This window comes from Ochotona curzoniae, unplaced genomic scaffold (genome assembly GCF_017591425.1).
Source record: "Ochotona curzoniae isolate NIBS_2020 unplaced genomic scaffold, NIBS_Ocur_1.0 contig_520, whole genome shotgun sequence".
Taxonomy (NCBI): domain Eukaryota; kingdom Metazoa; phylum Chordata; class Mammalia; order Lagomorpha; family Ochotonidae; genus Ochotona; species Ochotona curzoniae.
The window spans coordinates 1,925,085-1,941,093 of NW_024466457.1; the positions used below are offsets into that span (position 1 = coordinate 1,925,085).

Below are 16,009 nucleotides of genomic sequence, written 5' to 3' on the forward strand. Positions count from 1 at the left end.
CCAGGATCCAGGAACCTCTTCAGGGAATCCCACACGGGTGCAGGGTCCCAAGGCTTTGGGTCGTCCTATACTGCATTCCCAGGCCACAAGCAGGGAGCTGGATGGGAAGCAGAGTTGCTGGGATTAGAACTGGCATCCATATGGGATCCTGGCGTGTTCAAGGCGAGGACTTTAGCCACTAGGCCACGCTGCCGGGCCCAAGTCCTGATGGCTTTTAAGCCCATTTCCTGTCCATGTGTGCCCTGGGAGGCGGCACCCAGGGCTCAAGGCACCACTTGGAAGACTGCAATGGAGTTCTGAGTTCCTGGCTTTCCCCTGATCGGAGCCAGCAGCTGAGGTATACAGGGAGAGTGAACCAGCAGGTGAAAGATTTGTCCAGATATCTGCCTCTCAGAAAAATAATATCAGATCATGTTATCACCCACTGGGTAGCACAAGTGGTAGGAGCAGCCCAGGTGTGGGGTCCTGGAGTTGGAGGTTAAGTTTGCTGCTGATCTCACCACCCCCATACAGGCGGCCCAACCCCTGGCCTTGCCTCTCTTGCAGAGTTCGGAGGTAGCCAACCATGTGATGACCTGTTGGGGCCATTCACCCTCCAGCCACTCTGGACCTGTGCTCTTGGTTCCCTGCCAGGATGCGAGTGCATCTGCAGCCCTCCCGGGTGCCCTTGAGGCCCTAAGTGGGGGCACACAGCATCCCTGTGCCCAAGGCGTCGGGTGGGAGCCCAGGCTCACGCAGCACATCCACCTCTAAGCACTGTAGCCCAGGAGCCCGCGTTTCCCGGAGGGAGGTCGGCCCCAACCCGGGCATATGCTGCCACCTGCTGGTCGGAGGGGTAGTCGCCTGACCGGCTGTTCCCCAGCCCGCTGTGGAAAAGCAGCAGGCTGCCATCTGAGGTCTCCTAGGACCCGGAGCCTGGGGTCATGAGGGAGACATAAGCAGGGGCAGAGGAGCTATGGCCACATCCAAGCAGACACAAGGACCGCATCTGGGGTTTCCCCCAACACACTTTCCAGTCTGGGCTTTCTCAGACATGCTCACATTCAATCTAGTACGCCCAGCCAGCAAAGGCTGTCACCACTCCACTTACCAGAACCGGCAATGTATGCCTACTTGGTGATGGAAACCAAAGGCAAAAGGTCACAACATAGGCATAGGAGACAGGGCTGGGCCCCAATCCCAGGTCCCTGGCTGTCCCTGAGGAGGCTCAGGGGGTACTGTGGGCAGAGGTAGGACCCAATAAAGCCATGTTGGGGCCTGGAACAGCAATGTCATGTTGCCTACAGGGAGTCATAAATCTAGCATGCCACAGGCCCTCAACCATCTTTCAGATTATTGGGGTATCAGGCCACGGAGGGGGACTCAATGCTTTCTTCCCTTCCCTCATCCTGCCACCTCTCACCTAACTGGGGAGCAGTGGGCATCTGTTCCTCACTGGGCAGCCCACAGCTGGCCTGCTCCCTGGTGTCTGCCTGAAGCTAATGAACTGGTCCAGAGGTAGGAACAGCTCTGAGATAGAGGGCAGCAAGCGTGACCCCCCGGAGCACTGGCATTAGTCACCCTTGTTTCTGACCTGAATAGGTTCCAGCCCCACAATCCACACATAGGCAGACTCCTGAGGGCCACCCGCACTGGTCTAATGGGGCTGGCAGAGGCAGATGGTGCAGTGGGACAGGCAGGCGGGTGTGGTCCAGCCCTGGCTCTTCCGCTCACCTCCCACAAAGGCACACTGGACCTGGTGGCCATCGTCCTGGGGTCTAGGCACTAGCGAGGACAGGGGCTGCCGTAACCTCAAATGCCATCAGTCAAGTCTGGGAGTTCAGCCGCCCAGGGCATCTCTGGTCCACACACTTTATTAAGCACTGACCATGAGCCAGATTCCGTACCGGTGACCTGGGGCTGAGCAGGACCATCCCTGCCCTCAAAAGGCTGGCAACCTAGCCAGAGGTCACAGCCAGCTCTGAGCTGTTCTGTGCCAGGAGGGAAGGGGAGGATTAAGGGTGGGGAGAGGCTGCACACCCAGCCTGCCAGGGCTGCAGACAAGGCCTGTGCGGGGGAGTTGGCCAGGTGCCAGGGGACACAGAAGCATCACGGGGGTGGGAGGGCCACTCAAGGAAGGCACAGAGGTGAGACTGTGGGATGTGGTCTCCTGAAAGTGGCTGTACTCTGCCCACCGACCCCATTATCCACAAGAGCCTTTTCCACACCTGGGCTCACCAGAGGGAGGGCCCTGATGGAGGGTGGAAGCCTTTAGTTCAAAATGAGTTGTGACAGCGATGGCCCCGGGAGATCTGGGCCGTGACACAGCCTGCGCTGAGGGCCCAGGAGCTGGGAGGCCTGGCCTTGGAGCTGCCAGGGAGACTGGGAGACCCCAGTCTTTGGGACCCCGACCATGGATCTCCTATCCATCAGGGCTGCTGTTCTGCAGGAGATGTCAAGGAGGGCGAGAGGCAGGACCCGGACTGTGGCTGCCCCCGCCCCTGGTCTCAAGGCAGCATATAGTCTAGAGGAAGGTGCCAGGTGGGATCCGAGCGTCCAGAGAATGTGTGTGTTGACGAGGGTGAGGAAACAGGCTGCACTGCCAGGTGTCTGCCCACAACGAGGCTGTGGCACCCGCGGCTAAGGGTGAGGCAGCAGGTAGCGGCTGAGCAGGTAGAGAAGGCTTGCGAGGGCGGCCAGGCCTGCGAGGACACCCAGCCTCAGCGGCAGGTACTCCAGGGAGCGCTCGAGCTCCGCGTGCAGGAGGAGGACCTGCCGCCTGGTGGCGCTCCACTCGCCCGAGTTATCCAGGACGTGGCGGGCCAGGTGGATCTTCTCCGTCAGGGGCAGCTGGGCTCTGATGCGGGCCTCGGCGTCCTCGCGGCTCAGGTTGTTCCGCTGCATCAGCCGTGCCAGCTGCGTGTCCCGGTCGCTGAGGACGGGGCAGAAGGGCAATGTGGGCCCAGCCTCCCTTCTACAGGGTGGGCAGTCAGGTCAGGCCCCACCTGGAAGGCGGTGTGTGGGCCCCCCTCGTCCCTTGAATACCCCCCCTTGATCTACTTCAAGTCTGCAGCTGGGAGGGGGGCCTGGAGGCCTGTGGGTCTTCCTGCGCCATGCTGCCCTCTGGTGATGCCCTGGCTTCCCCCAGACATAGGTGGGGCAGCTGCCTGCTGCCAGCCACCTATAGGACAACAGGGTCTGACCAGCTGGACCTAGCTGCGTGCAGAAGCCTCTATGGAAACCTTCCGTGACAGGTCCACGCCCACTGCTCAGAGCTGCCTGCAGTTTTCCTGGGAGCCAGGGCTGATGGGATCAAAACCAGCCCCCCAAGCCACCATAAAGACCCCATCGATTCTATGAGCTGTCCCCGGCATCCGACTGCAGGGTCTTAGGAGGGGCCAGCTGTTCTCCACTGACCAGTGCTTATCTCTGCTATGCCATCAGGCCTGGGCTTTCCCAGTCACAGCGAGAAAGCAACTGATTTCTCTTAGGCTCTTAGGTAGCCTGGAAAGTGGACCAAGCAAGGAAGGCCCAGGGGAGGCCAGCTGCTACCACGATGAAGTGCTCCAGCCCCAGGGTTCCTTAGCTGTGGTGCGAGCACAATGGGGCGGGCATGGCAACGGGATGAATGTCTGTGTCTGGGAGAGCCAAGGGAGGGAAGAGAGGTGGCTAGGGCTGCCTGTGCACATCTCCGGAGGCGTGGAGCAGACCTGGGGGGCCTGGGAAGAGGAGGCAATGCTCACCAGTAACTAGTCCTGGCGCACAGAAATGGGGCCATCACAGAGGTATAAGGTGTGATGCTATTACTGGTGACAAAATTTTGACCCAAATGCTTTCTCACAATTGGCAAACTTCTCAAAAATATGAATTGGGGTAGGCATGTCACATAGCAGGTGAAGCCACCATAGGGGTGCTGATTTGAGTCCTGGCTGCTCCACTTCCAATCCAGCTCCTTGCTAATGAGCCAGGAAAGCAGCAGAGGAAGCCCGTGCACTCATGTGGGAAACCCGGAGGAAGCTCCTGGCTCCTGGCTTTACCTCAGTCCTGATGTTGCAACCGAGCTGGGGAGTGAGTCAGCAATGGAAGATTCTCTGTCTTACCCTCTCTCTCTGTAACTCTTTCAACAGAATAAATCTTTCAAAAAATATGAATAACTGTGTTTTGGAATAGTCACTTGAGAAATACCCCAATTTTTTTTTTTAAGTGCTCGAAAGGCAGAATTACAGAGAGGAGAGAAATAGAATCTTCCATCCACTGGTTTACTCCCCAAACAGTGGCAACGGCTGGAGCTGAGCCGATCTGAAGCCAGGAGCTTCCTCTAGGTCTCCCATGTGAGTGCAGGGGCCCGAGTGAGGGCTTTCCTAGGACATAAGCAAGGAGTTGGGCTAGAAGTCTAGAAGTCTAGCTGCTGGACCCAGTGTGATAGCGTAACAGCTAACGTCCTTGTCTTGAACATGCCGGGATCCTTATGGGTGCTGGTTCTAATCCAGGCAGCCCCACTTCCCACCCAGCTCCCTGCTTGTGGCCTCGGACAGCAGTCAAGGACGGCCAAAAGCCTGGGGACCCTGCATCTGCATGGAAGACCCAGAAGAAGCTCCTGGCTTCAGATTGGCTCAGCTCCAGCTGTTGTGGCCTATTGGGGAGTGAATCATCGGATGGAAGATCTTCCTCTCTGTCTCTTCTTCTCTCTGTATATCTGCCTTTCCAGTAAAAATAAATAAATCTTAAAAAAAAAAAAAAGAGTCTAGCTACTGGGAGTGTGGGGGAAGCTGGCACAATGGTTCAATTGGCTAATCCTCCTCTGGCAAGCGCCAGGATCCCATATGGGTGCTAGTTCATGACCCAGTTCCTCTATTTCCATTCCAGCTCCCTGTTTATAACCTGGGAAAGCAGTGGAGCATGGCCCAAAGGAGAAGCCTCCTGACTTCGGATCTGCTCCACCTATTGCAGCCATTTGGGGAATGAACCAATGGATGGAAGATCTTTCTGTCTCTCCTCTTCATAAAATCTGCTTTTTCAATAAAATTAAATCTAAAAAAAAAAAAAGTGAAACATCCAGGACTTGAACCAGCACCCTTCCTTAAAGGATGCCAGCACCACAGGTGGAAGTTTAGCCTATTGCACCATGGCATCAGCCTCAAAATATCCCATACTACTGCTAACACATCAGGAGATGTCTGCTAGGTAAAGCATAGATGGTGAAAGAAAATAATCACTTCTCTCTCTGGCCTCCTGTGAACTGCACAGCCACCCACACAGGCTGAAAATGGAGCAGGAACTGCACCCAATAAATAGGTACAGGCTCCTCTGCCTCGTGCGTGGGGCTGGAGATCTCCCGAGAACAGCATGAGTGGCAGAGCCCCACTGGTTGGTTAGAGCCGCAGCTATGCCTGCTCTCAGCAAATAAAGCCCCAGAGCTGGGCAGGGGTGGTCCAGGGGCAGTGCATGGTCACCTGGGGGCTGCCCCTGGGCTCTCCATGCAACTTCCTGTGTGCAGGACCCTGGGCCACCACTGTGCCCTACGTCGGAAGTACCAATCCCTGACTGTCTCAGGCTGGAAGGTAAACTGAGGCCAAGCGGCAAGCATGGGAGTTGACTGGGAAGTTGAGAAGTGCTATAGAAGGAAGGGAGCTAGGGAATAGTACACTATGGTGGCAGAGGGCAAGGCCTGGCACCCGGGATGGAGTGCCTTCAACAGCCAGCAGGGGTAGCCCGTCCCAAGCACTAGAGAAGCCTGGGGGCTGACACTTCTCCCACGGGCACCCCAGGTGCACCACAGTCAGGCACAAAGGTTGATTTCTGTAGGCTCTGGGCACTGCTGCCCAAATCCCCTGTGCCATACAGTGGCTCTCTCCCTCCCATAGCTAGCAAAGTGATATGGGCATCATAGAAGCACATGCTTCCCCCCAGAGGCATATTAAGACGTATCACACACTCACCAGTACACCACCACCGTGTGCTTCATGTACTTGAGGAGCTTCTTGGTTTCAAACAGCAGGGGGATATCCAGAATCACGTAGCGGTACCCTGGGGAGGGAACGGGTCTCATAGGTTCAACTCTGTAAGTACACCGTGAGGACCGCTGCGAGCCAGGCAAGGGAACAGGGACAAGACCACCACCACCGGGCTCAACCGTCACAGCGGGGACACCTTGGGCCGGGCAGGCCAGGACACACACAGCAGCTGGGAGAGAGCCTGGAGCAGGGCAGGCATTTTGCACTGGCCTTGAAATGCTGGAGGCCTCATGCTGTCTGAGGTGAGAAGGCAGAGGCCGAAGCAAAGCCCAGGAGCAGGGAGGCGCCATGTCCGGGCCCAGGTAGGGGCTTCAGGCAGGGCAAGGGAAGCTGAGAAGCTGCTCAGGGCACCAGCCAAGTATTTAGTCTGCCCTGATCTTGGACCTAAAAGGAGGGAAATGACACAGTGGGAGTTGACGGGCATAGTTCCAAAAGTTGCCAGGCCCTTTCTGCCCAGCAGACCCTCTCTGTGTCCCTGGCTATGGAGAAGAGCCACTTCACAACAGGGCTGTGTGCCCACGGCAAGCCGCCAGCCCTGCGCAGTGCCCTTTACATGGGGTAACTATTCCGTTGTTCCTACAGGTCCTCCCCACTGCAGTTCAGAGGAGGAGCCAGCCCCCCCCCCCCCGGCCTCTTATCTCCCTCTCCTGCTTGGCCCCCCCCCCGCCTCCTCCCTCCCCCACGTCTTCCTCCTGCCCCCAGCCTATGCTGTCCTTTCTCCTGGGCCCTCTCGGGAGCTCCTGGCCGCTCTTGGGTTCACCGGCAAAGGGCTATTCAGCTGTCACCTCCCTCCGGCTTGGTGAGCTCGGCAAACTATCTCGACTCTATTAAGACATCCGTCTGCCTGCAGAGAGACCTCCCAACAGCTGGTGATCTTATCTGACGTTTGATTATACCAACTTTGACAGTTGCATTTGTTATACTCATCAGGGAAAAACGGGGACGGTGGAAGCCACAGCTGTCGTCCCCATTTTTCACCTTATCGAGCTGAAAAGAGCTTTCTCCTTTTATTTAAGTGGCACTGGTGGGGGAGGCGGGAGGCTGGGCGGATGACACAGTGCGAGAGCTTGGGAGCGAGTGACATTCTCCGACACTTGATTTCAGGAGGGGAGAGCAGAGGAGGGCAGCTGTGGCCCCCGCAGCCTTGCAGATGTATTCACAACTGGCCTGGGAGTGAACGCAAAAGGGCAGGGATGAAAGGCAGAGGCTTAGCCCTGGCCAGGAGCGAGAGGCAGGACAAAGACAGACTCCTTGAGCGAGGGGGCGGCAAAGGGGGAGGGGGGAAGGCCTGTGGCAAGGCTCTGAGGTCCGAGCTGGTCCTGCAGGGACAATAGCCACAGCCAGCTCCAGCCTTGCAGGGCTGGGAGGGGAGGGGCAGGACCAGGGAAGGCCAAAGGCAAGGATCTCTACCAAGTCTACCAAGTTCTCCTAGAGGGAGGTAGCAGCCATAGCAGAATGGGAGCAGGGCAGGGGCCCCACTCTGTACAGGAGACCCTGAAACAGGACAGAATAAAGGGTTCCAAGGGAAAACCTGAAGTGCCCCATACCCTCCAGGGAGTAAAGTGTCTACTTCATGACTGATAGCAGGAGACAGGCAGCCAAGCTCTAAGCTTAGAGGGTCAAACTGGAGACCACTCCACTAGAATCCTGCAGGCAGGTCTCCCCAGGGGTCCTAGGCTTGGTACTCTGTCCTCCTGCTTCAGGTAACTGACCCCCATGAGGGCTGGAGCTGGGAACTCTATCCAGGTCTCCCAGGTCGGGGCCCTAAGTGCTTGAGCCATCATCTAATGCCTTCCCCCATGTACTATCTGCCTCAAGTGGAATCACAGGTGGGGTCCCTGCTAAAACACCTGGGAAAGCAGTGGAAGGTATCTTAACCCTTGCTACCCACACTGGAGAATGGCTGGAGTTCCTGGCTCCTGGCTTTGGCCTAGCCTAGTCTCAAACACTGTGGCTACTTAGGGAGTGAACAAGCAGATGAAAGATCTGTCTCTCCCCACCCCCCACTTTTTTTTTTTTTTTGCATAATTCTGCCTTCCAAAGAAAATAAACTAGATACTTGCGTATGGGACATGGGCATGTCTAGCAGTGGCTCAGCCATGGCACTGCCATGTCCTCCCCTGGCTGGCCTTTCTGTGTGACAACTGACATCATTGATGCAGACTCATCCATCCTGCCAGTCTTTGGGGTTGGCATCACTATCTGTGCAGATGAGGCCGAGGCGGAGGGCCTGGGTCAGCTGGCAGAGACACACAGCTCCACACTGTCAGCCTCAGGACTTGAACTCAGGTCTAACCCCACATTCATCAGCTGCTGCTGCCCCCATCTCTACTGGAAAAGACAACTGACTTCTCAGAGACCAGGGCTCAAAACGCTTGCCTCTTCTCATTGAACTGTCAGCCTTCTCCTACCTGCTTGTTCAGGCTCCAAATGGCCACAATGGCCAGGGCTGAGGCAGGCCAAAGTCAGGAACCTGGAACTCCTTCCGGATCTCCTACATAGGTACGCGGGCTCAAACACTTGGGCCATCCATTCCTGCTTTTCCCAGGCCATTAGCAAGGAGCTAGATCAGAAGCAGAGCAGCTGGAACTTGAATTGGTGATCATATGGTATACTAGCATTATAGGTGGCAGCCTTATGCATTATGCCACAGTGCCAGACCCTAAGCTGCCTGTACCCTAAGGTGTGCCTTCTTAAACATGTGTCTGTTTCCTGGGGTGGGCTCAAGGCTCAGCCCAGGGCAGTGAGAGTCAGGAAGCAGTGCGAGGTCATTGGCCTGAATGACTAGCTCTGCACCCGGGCCTGGCCAAATGTGCTGCCCTTGGTGCCTGAAGGAGGGCTCTGCTCTGGACCTTACCCCGGAGGAAGTACTTGAAGGTTTCCTTCACCATCTCCTTTCGGATTTCGGGGTGCGTGATGCTGTTGAGGAGCTGCCGCTGGCTGGGCTCTTTAAAGATCAAGTCGCCTAGGATCTTGCGATCGATTTCGCCGTTCTCCAGCAAGACCTCCCGACCAAAGGCCTCCACGATGCGCCGGTGGGCTGGGTATCCTGGCTGGACAACTGTGGCAGGAGGAAGGGGTTGTGCCATTCAGCGAAGTCTCCAGGCCAGCCGGAGGATCTCAAAGGACTAGAGGCAAATGACGGGGAACCCAGAGGTGCTTATATGAGGGGAGACAGTTAAGCATGAGCCGAGAGCACAGAACACTCCCTGCTGATGGTGGACACAGCAAGGGAGTAGACAGGGCACGGGCAAACATGAGGTGGGGAGCAGCCTCGCTTTCCCCAAGCCTCCAAGTGGCTTTACAGAGAGAGGTGAAAAGGGGGGGAATCGCACCCCCAACCTGGCATCCTCCCACTCACCGTGCCGGGCAATGATGTCCACGTCGATCACGGCACAGCCCAGCTGCTGGAACACCTGGATCACCGAGCTCTTACCTGAAGCAATGCCCCCTGTCAAGCCTACCAGGAACATCTTCCTAGCAGAGGCAGATCCGCAAGATTACAGAGTCAGGACCAGAGGATCACCGATGAGCAGGGCAAGCCTGGCCAACTGGGACGTTCCGCCAAAGGAAGGCCAGGGGATCTGCTGACAGAAGTGAGAAGGCTGATAAAGGCCTGGGGGAGGAAGGGAAGAGACAGGGTCTGACAGGCGGTCAGGCCCCCATGCACGGGGCGCTCTGGGGCCACACGGAGGGTCAGGCCCCCATGCACGGGGCGCTCTGCGGCCACACGGAGGGTCAGGCCCCCATGCACGGGGCGCTCTGGGGCCACATGGAGGGTCAGACCCCATGCACGGGGCGCTCTGCGGCCACACGGAGGGTCAGGCCCCCATGCACGGGGCGCTCTGCGGCCACACGGAGGGTCAGGCCCCCATGCACGGGGCGCTCTGCGGCCACACGGAGGGTCAGGCCCCCATGCACGGGGTGCTCTGGGACCACACGGAGGGTCAGGCCCCCATGCACGGGGCGCTCTGGGGCCACACGGAGGGTCAGGCCCCCATGCACGGGGCGCTCTGCGGCCACACGGAGGGTCAGGCCCCCATGCACGGGGCGCTCTGGGGCCACACGGAGGGTCAGACCCCATGCATGGGGCGCTCTGCGGTCACACGGAGGGTCAGACCCCATGCACGGGGCGCTCTGCGGCCACACGGAGGGTCAGACCCCGTGCACGGGGCGCTCTGGGGCCACACGGAGGGTCAGGCCCCCATGTACAGGGCACTCTGGGGCCACAAGGAGGGTCAGGTCAGACCCCGTGCACGGGGCGCTCTGCGGCCACACGGAGGGTCAGGCCCCCTGTATAGGGCGCTCTGCGGCCACACGGAGGGTCAGGCCCCCTGTATAGGGCGCTCTGAGACCACATGGAGGGTCAGACCTCGTGCACGGGGCGCTCTGGGGCCACATGGAGGGTCAGACCTCGTGCACAGGGCGCTCTGGGGCCACATGGAGGGTCAGACCCCGTGCACGGGGCGCTCTGGGGCCACATGGAGGGTCAGACCTCGTGCACGGGGCGCTCTGGGGCCACATGGAGGGTCAGACCTCGTGCACGGGGCGCTCTGGGGCCACAAGGAGGGTCAGGTCAGGCCCATGCATGGGGCACTCTGGGGCCACACGGAGCGGAGGGTCAGGCCCCCTGTATAGGGCGCTCTGGGGCCACACGGAGGGTCAGGTCAGGCCCATGCATGGGGCACTCTGGGGCCACATAGAAAGCCTTCAGTATTCTTCTAAAGCATGGATAAAGGAGGGAAACTGACTCAGTATAAATCTAGCAGACACAGTGCTGGGCAGGAAGTGGGCATTTACTTTCTGAAAGGTTGGGCAATGTCTCCTCCTCAACCAGTGGCTGCCCAGATGGGAAGCCCAAAGGCAAGCCGTGGCTTGGAGGCTCCTGTGGGGAGGGACTATATGGCGACTGGGGGCGGGGAGGGATATGACAGGCTAGGAGGTGGGGGGGTGCCAGCTGGAGCTAAGCGCCACAGCTTGTAGCTGGTAGATTGCAAAGGTTAAGAGCGTGGGCCTCTTCAAATCTAGCTTCTCTACTGGCATGCTGTGCAACTCCGGGCATGCCTCTTGCCTTGCTGAGCCTCAGTTTTCTCATCTATAAATTGGGGTTAGAAGAACCTGCCTTACATGGCTCCATGCAGACCGGACGGGAAAAGGTGCAGAAAGCTGAGGTACACCGTGTGTGGGAGCATCCTCATTCCCACAACCCCAGGCTGCCACAAGAGACTCTGGACAAACCAGGTTGCACTTTCTGGAGTGAGTGGGGCTATCATGCGTAGGACTTTGTTCCCAGACTAGGAGCAATGAAAGGCCAGGTCCCCTTTCCTCCTCCCTCCAGTGTCAACTCAAGATCTTTTTTTTTTTTTTTTTTTTGCTAAATAGAGGATTTACTGTCGTAATTATACTTTGGTTGAGTTTATACTGAGCTGAAGTTGCCTTCCCGGAAGACATGGCAAGTGGCAGTGAGAGGCAGCCGTTTGTATGTGGGCTAGGGGTGATGAGTGGGACCAACCTGCAAGCTTAAATCTTAAAGCCCAGGAAGCCAGGGATGGAGAGAGGAAAATAAATATTTATTAGAGGTGAACGGAGACCCAATGGGATTATTCAGCCATTTAAGGAAAACATTCCTCCTTACTCTGAGGCTCGAGTCTTCAGCCAGGTTACAGAGACATGGGTGCAGGACAGGGTTCAGTTGTGAAAAGAACTAAGTTGGTCTGTTTCACTGAAGCTTTGAGACAGAAAATTCAGGAGCCAACATTGTGGTGAAGCACGTTAAGCTTCGGCCTGCAATGCCGGCACCCCATGTGAGTTCTAGTTCAAACCCCAGCTGTTCCACTTTCAACCCAGTTAGCTGCTGATGTGCCTGGGAAAGCAGTAGAGCGTAACCCAAGTGCCTGAGTCCCTGCCGCCCATGTGGTAGACCGGGACGGAGTTCCAGGGTCCTGGCTTCGGCCTGGCCCAGGTGTTCCCACTGCGATCATATAGAAAGGACACCAACAAATGTAAGATCACTCTCTGCCTCTCACTAAGTCTGCCGTTCAAATAAATAAATCTTGAAAAATAATAAGATAAAGAAAAGCAAAGCCAGTGAATGTCATTTTTTTTCTTCTCCTGAAACAATGTTTCACAGTGAAGTAGCTCAGCACACTCAGCACCAGGACCCGGTCTACAGTCCAAGGACACAGAAGGTGACCCCATGGAACCTCACACGGCCAACAGGATGAGGAAGAAGACCACCAAACTCAAGGGTCCATGGCCTAGGAGACTGCTGCTCCAGACAGGTGCCCATCACAGCCAACAGTCAAGGCCAGTCCCTGAAGCAGCACCAATGAACTTGGCCATTGGGTCCATTTCCCAGAAGGAAATACTGATGTGGGACTTCAGTGTGGGAGCTGCTTGGCAAGGCTGTTTCAGGAAGTCTCCTGGCCTAGTCAGGAAAGATGCTCCTACAGGCCCGACTCAGAATCCCGGGGCCAGGGTGCTCAGAGTTGGCAGAGCTGGAGGAATGGAGCGTGCCCTGGCAGTCCACTCTTGTGCAGTCTGCACTCCCACGGCCCTTGCAGCCCTTGCTGGGCTCACAGTGCCAGCTGCTCCAGGTCACCAGCACCAATGTGTTCACATCCAACTTGCCACTCTTGTTCCTAAAGCAAAAAGCTGCTTCTCTTCCATCAAACACCAACCTAGAAGGTCCGGCGTAGAGTGGAGAACAGGCCAGGCTTAGTGACAAGCAAGGACCAGTGCCCGACAGGGACCTAAGCTCTCATTGCCAAAGGCAAGCTGCCATCCCTTGGTCACCCCACTGTGCCAAGCTCAGCTGAGGGGCCTGGAAGCCCACCCTCCCCCTGACACACACACAGCCATCCTCGCCCTCCTGAGACAGCATAATCTCTAGTGTGGATGTCGCCCAGGGGTGGCAGGGCGGGAAGAGATTGCAACTTTTCACCACAGGGTGGTGTCTGAGGCCCCAAGGACAATCGGCTTTGCCTTATTTTAAGTAATAAGACAAAAAAAAAAAAAAAAAAAAGGTAAGATCTATTTAGAGGCAAATCAGCTCAGAGTCATTAGATAGACTTTCTTCCTACAGAATGGGGGTGAGAGGGCTTGTGGATGGAGACCAAGTGTGGATGTAAATTCCAGGTTCCCAGGACAGCCTGGTTCCCGGGATGGCCATCTGTGGAAACAGCTCAACAGCTGCTGGCCCCAGCAGGAAGGCCACAGGCCAGGAGGCTCTGAGCACCAGCAGGAAGGGGCTGGACGGGTAGTATCTGCTCCTACCCAACAGGCCCTCCCTACTTCATTCCTTCCCCAGCCATCCTCTGGGGCAACAGAAGGAAGACCAGGCACGGGCCCCCGAGGACACCGAGGGTGACTGACAGACGGGAACAACTGCAGAGACAGACAAGAACAAATGAGAACAGCTGAGGACACAGTGCCGACAGGGGAGCAGGAGACAGGTGGCCCTGCCCTGGGCCTGCAGGGTGAGTCCCTCTCACTGGTGCAGCTGTGTAGCTGCCAGTGCCACGGCAACAGGAAGTCAGGCTGAGACCGGTCTTCTCCAGGCTAAGCCAGAAGGACATGCAACCTGAGGTTCCAGGCCTGCCAGCAGCTCCCCTCGGGCACACAGCGATGAGCTGGTGCCTGGACAACCCGTGTCCATGCTCCTGGCCTCCTTAATCTCCAGAATCCAATCTGTGTCCCTCCCTCCCTCCACGGCCACTCACACGGCGGCAGGTCCATCAGAGTCATCCAGAAGCTGGCTGTGATCTGAATCCCCTAAGAAACAAACAGAAAGGTACAGAAAGTAGACTCCACCCTGGTCCAGTGAACCTGTCAACTAGGCCAGAACTGCTGGCTAACACGGGGAGCTGAGCACTAAAACGGGGAGGTCTGCCTCTCATGTGACCTCAGGATGCTTTGTCACCAGCCTGACCCAAGGTTTGGGCTCAATCATGAGAAATGGCTGAAACTGCGTGCCTTCCCTTCTCCAAACCCCAGTCTCCACGGAAGGGGCTGGATTTCCAGGGCCCCTAGTACCTGCAGTACTTGTCTTTGAACAGTCAATACATGTCCACCTGCTGAGCCAAGGAATGGTGTGACCGTTAGTGGCCTGGAACTCTTCCTTCTCCACACTGAAGTCATTTGGAGCTGGCCTGGCTGAGGGAGAAGGATGGACCAAGTCCCACAGTTACAAAGAAGCACCTAATGAGTGGTGCGGCAGAAGTGGAAGCTGGAGGGGCTGCTGCTGTGGCACAGTGGGCTAGGCTGCCATCTGCAGTGCTGCCATTCCATACGGATGCTAGTTCAAGTCTTAGCTACTCCACTTCTGATCCAGCTCCCTGATAACATGCTTGGGAAAGCAGCAGAAGATGACCCATGTGCTTGTGCCCCGTCATCCACTTGAAAAACCTAGAAGCTCCAGGTTCCTGGCCTTGGCCTGTTGGTTGTTGCAGCAATTTGGAAAGTGAATCAGTGGATGGAAGTTTTCTCCCTCTGTCTCTCCTCTAACTCTGCCTTTCAAATAAATAAATAAACACATCTTAGAAAAAGAAAAAAAATGGAGGCTGGATTCTTGACCAAATCCCAAGGTTCATCAGCCCACCCAGCTCTGGGAGAAAGCGCAGGGCTCTGGCCTAGAGAGCCACATCTGACTTTTTTTTCTCTCTCTCTCTTATTCTTGGCCTCAGTACAACAAGCCAGGAGCAGGGCTCAAAGTAGAGCAGCCGTGCCTCTCAAAGTCGAGCAGCCGTGCCTCGGAAAGCAGGCTCAAGTTCATTGTGGGCTCTTAGATTGTTTTTTTGTTTGAAACAAACACATCTTCCATTTGTTGGTTCACTCCCCCAGATACACACCACAGGAAACCAGGAAGCTGGAATTCAGTCTGGGTCTCCCACATGGGGGATGGATACTCAGCCAAGCTCTTGAGCCATCACCCACTCTCCCCTAGAGTGCATGTCAGCAGGAGGCTGGAATCAGAAGTGGAGCTAGCACTTGAACCCAGGTCCTCTAACGTGGGATGAGACACACTAGGCAGGGTCCTAACCGCTGCCCCCAATGCCTGCGCACCAAAGTGGCATGGTGAGGAGTGTCTCCAAAGTGCCTTTTGGGTTTTACCTCTGGGGCTCCCACCACTCAGGAGATATATTCTCTGGTGGTGTTTATCTCACAAGAGTGAGAGAGGCTTGCATCACAGGTTCTCAAGCAGAAAGCCCCGCAGCTAGGGAGTTCCATCCCAGCTCTGACTTCATTCAGGCCGCCCAGGACCTAAGCCCTCAGCACCTGATGACCTGCCACTCCAGGCCCTGCCCTGCTTCTCCCCACAGCTTCAAGGGGTATTTGGATCACCTCCCTCCTGTTTTTAACCTTCAGTGCCTCTGCTTGCTCCTCCGGGCTCCTCCCTGGCTCTGCGTGCCACTCAGGAACTCCCTGCCATGACTGACCCGTCTTTTGCTCCTGCACATGTCAAAGCTCCATGCAGGCTGCTTCTGTGGCATCCTCCCTTAGCACCTAGCTAAATTCTCATTTCCCTGCACTTGCTCCATCAGCCAATCAGACTCCAGGTGTTGAGCAACCAAGAGCCTGCCCTAGTCAGGAGACGGAATGAACAACGACTCAGGATGTGCGTGGTGTGCAGAAGGAGTGAAGGGCATCCAGGGGATTGGGGGTCATTATTTTAAATAAGGAACCAGGCAGTGAGGGAGCAAATAACAGTCCTTATCTGATACTCCCTCCTCCCAATCAACCAACCAACCAACCCAAATCAGGCCCTGGGCACCAGTTACTGCAGTCACTTTCCCTTCCTTGTATCCATTATGCTTTGTACTTTACATTCTGCTTCTGTACCTATTTCTTAAGATCTATTTTATTAATAATGGCTCAGCGTGATAATCTAGTGGTTAAAGTCCTTGCCTTGCACATTCAGGATCCCATATGGATGCCAGTTCTAATCCTGGAGCCCCTTCTCCCATCTAGCTCCCTGCCTGTGGCCTGAGAAAGCAGTCATGGACGGCCCAAAGCTT

At 56.4% G+C, this 16,009-nt stretch overlaps 1 protein-coding gene across 1 annotated transcript in view; it reads right to left on the reverse strand.

Moving 5' to 3' along the window:
• Nucleotides 1-1,772: 1,772 nt before the first annotated feature.
• DCAKD (dephospho-CoA kinase domain containing) overlaps nucleotides 1,773-16,009 on the reverse strand; it is a 28,392-nt gene continuing 14,155 nt past the window's right edge. The window contains exons 2-5 of the mRNA XM_040989309.1: nucleotides 9,355-9,577; nucleotides 8,851-9,054; nucleotides 5,919-6,006; nucleotides 1,773-2,911 (exon numbers count right to left, since the gene is read on the reverse strand). Coding sequence (XP_040845243.1) covers nucleotides 2,620-2,911; nucleotides 5,919-6,006; nucleotides 8,851-9,054; nucleotides 9,355-9,466 — 696 coding nt within the window. The 5' untranslated portion in view covers nucleotides 9,467-9,577 and the 3' untranslated portion in view covers nucleotides 1,773-2,619. The remainder of the gene's footprint in view (nucleotides 2,912-5,918; nucleotides 6,007-8,850; nucleotides 9,055-9,354; nucleotides 9,578-16,009) is intronic.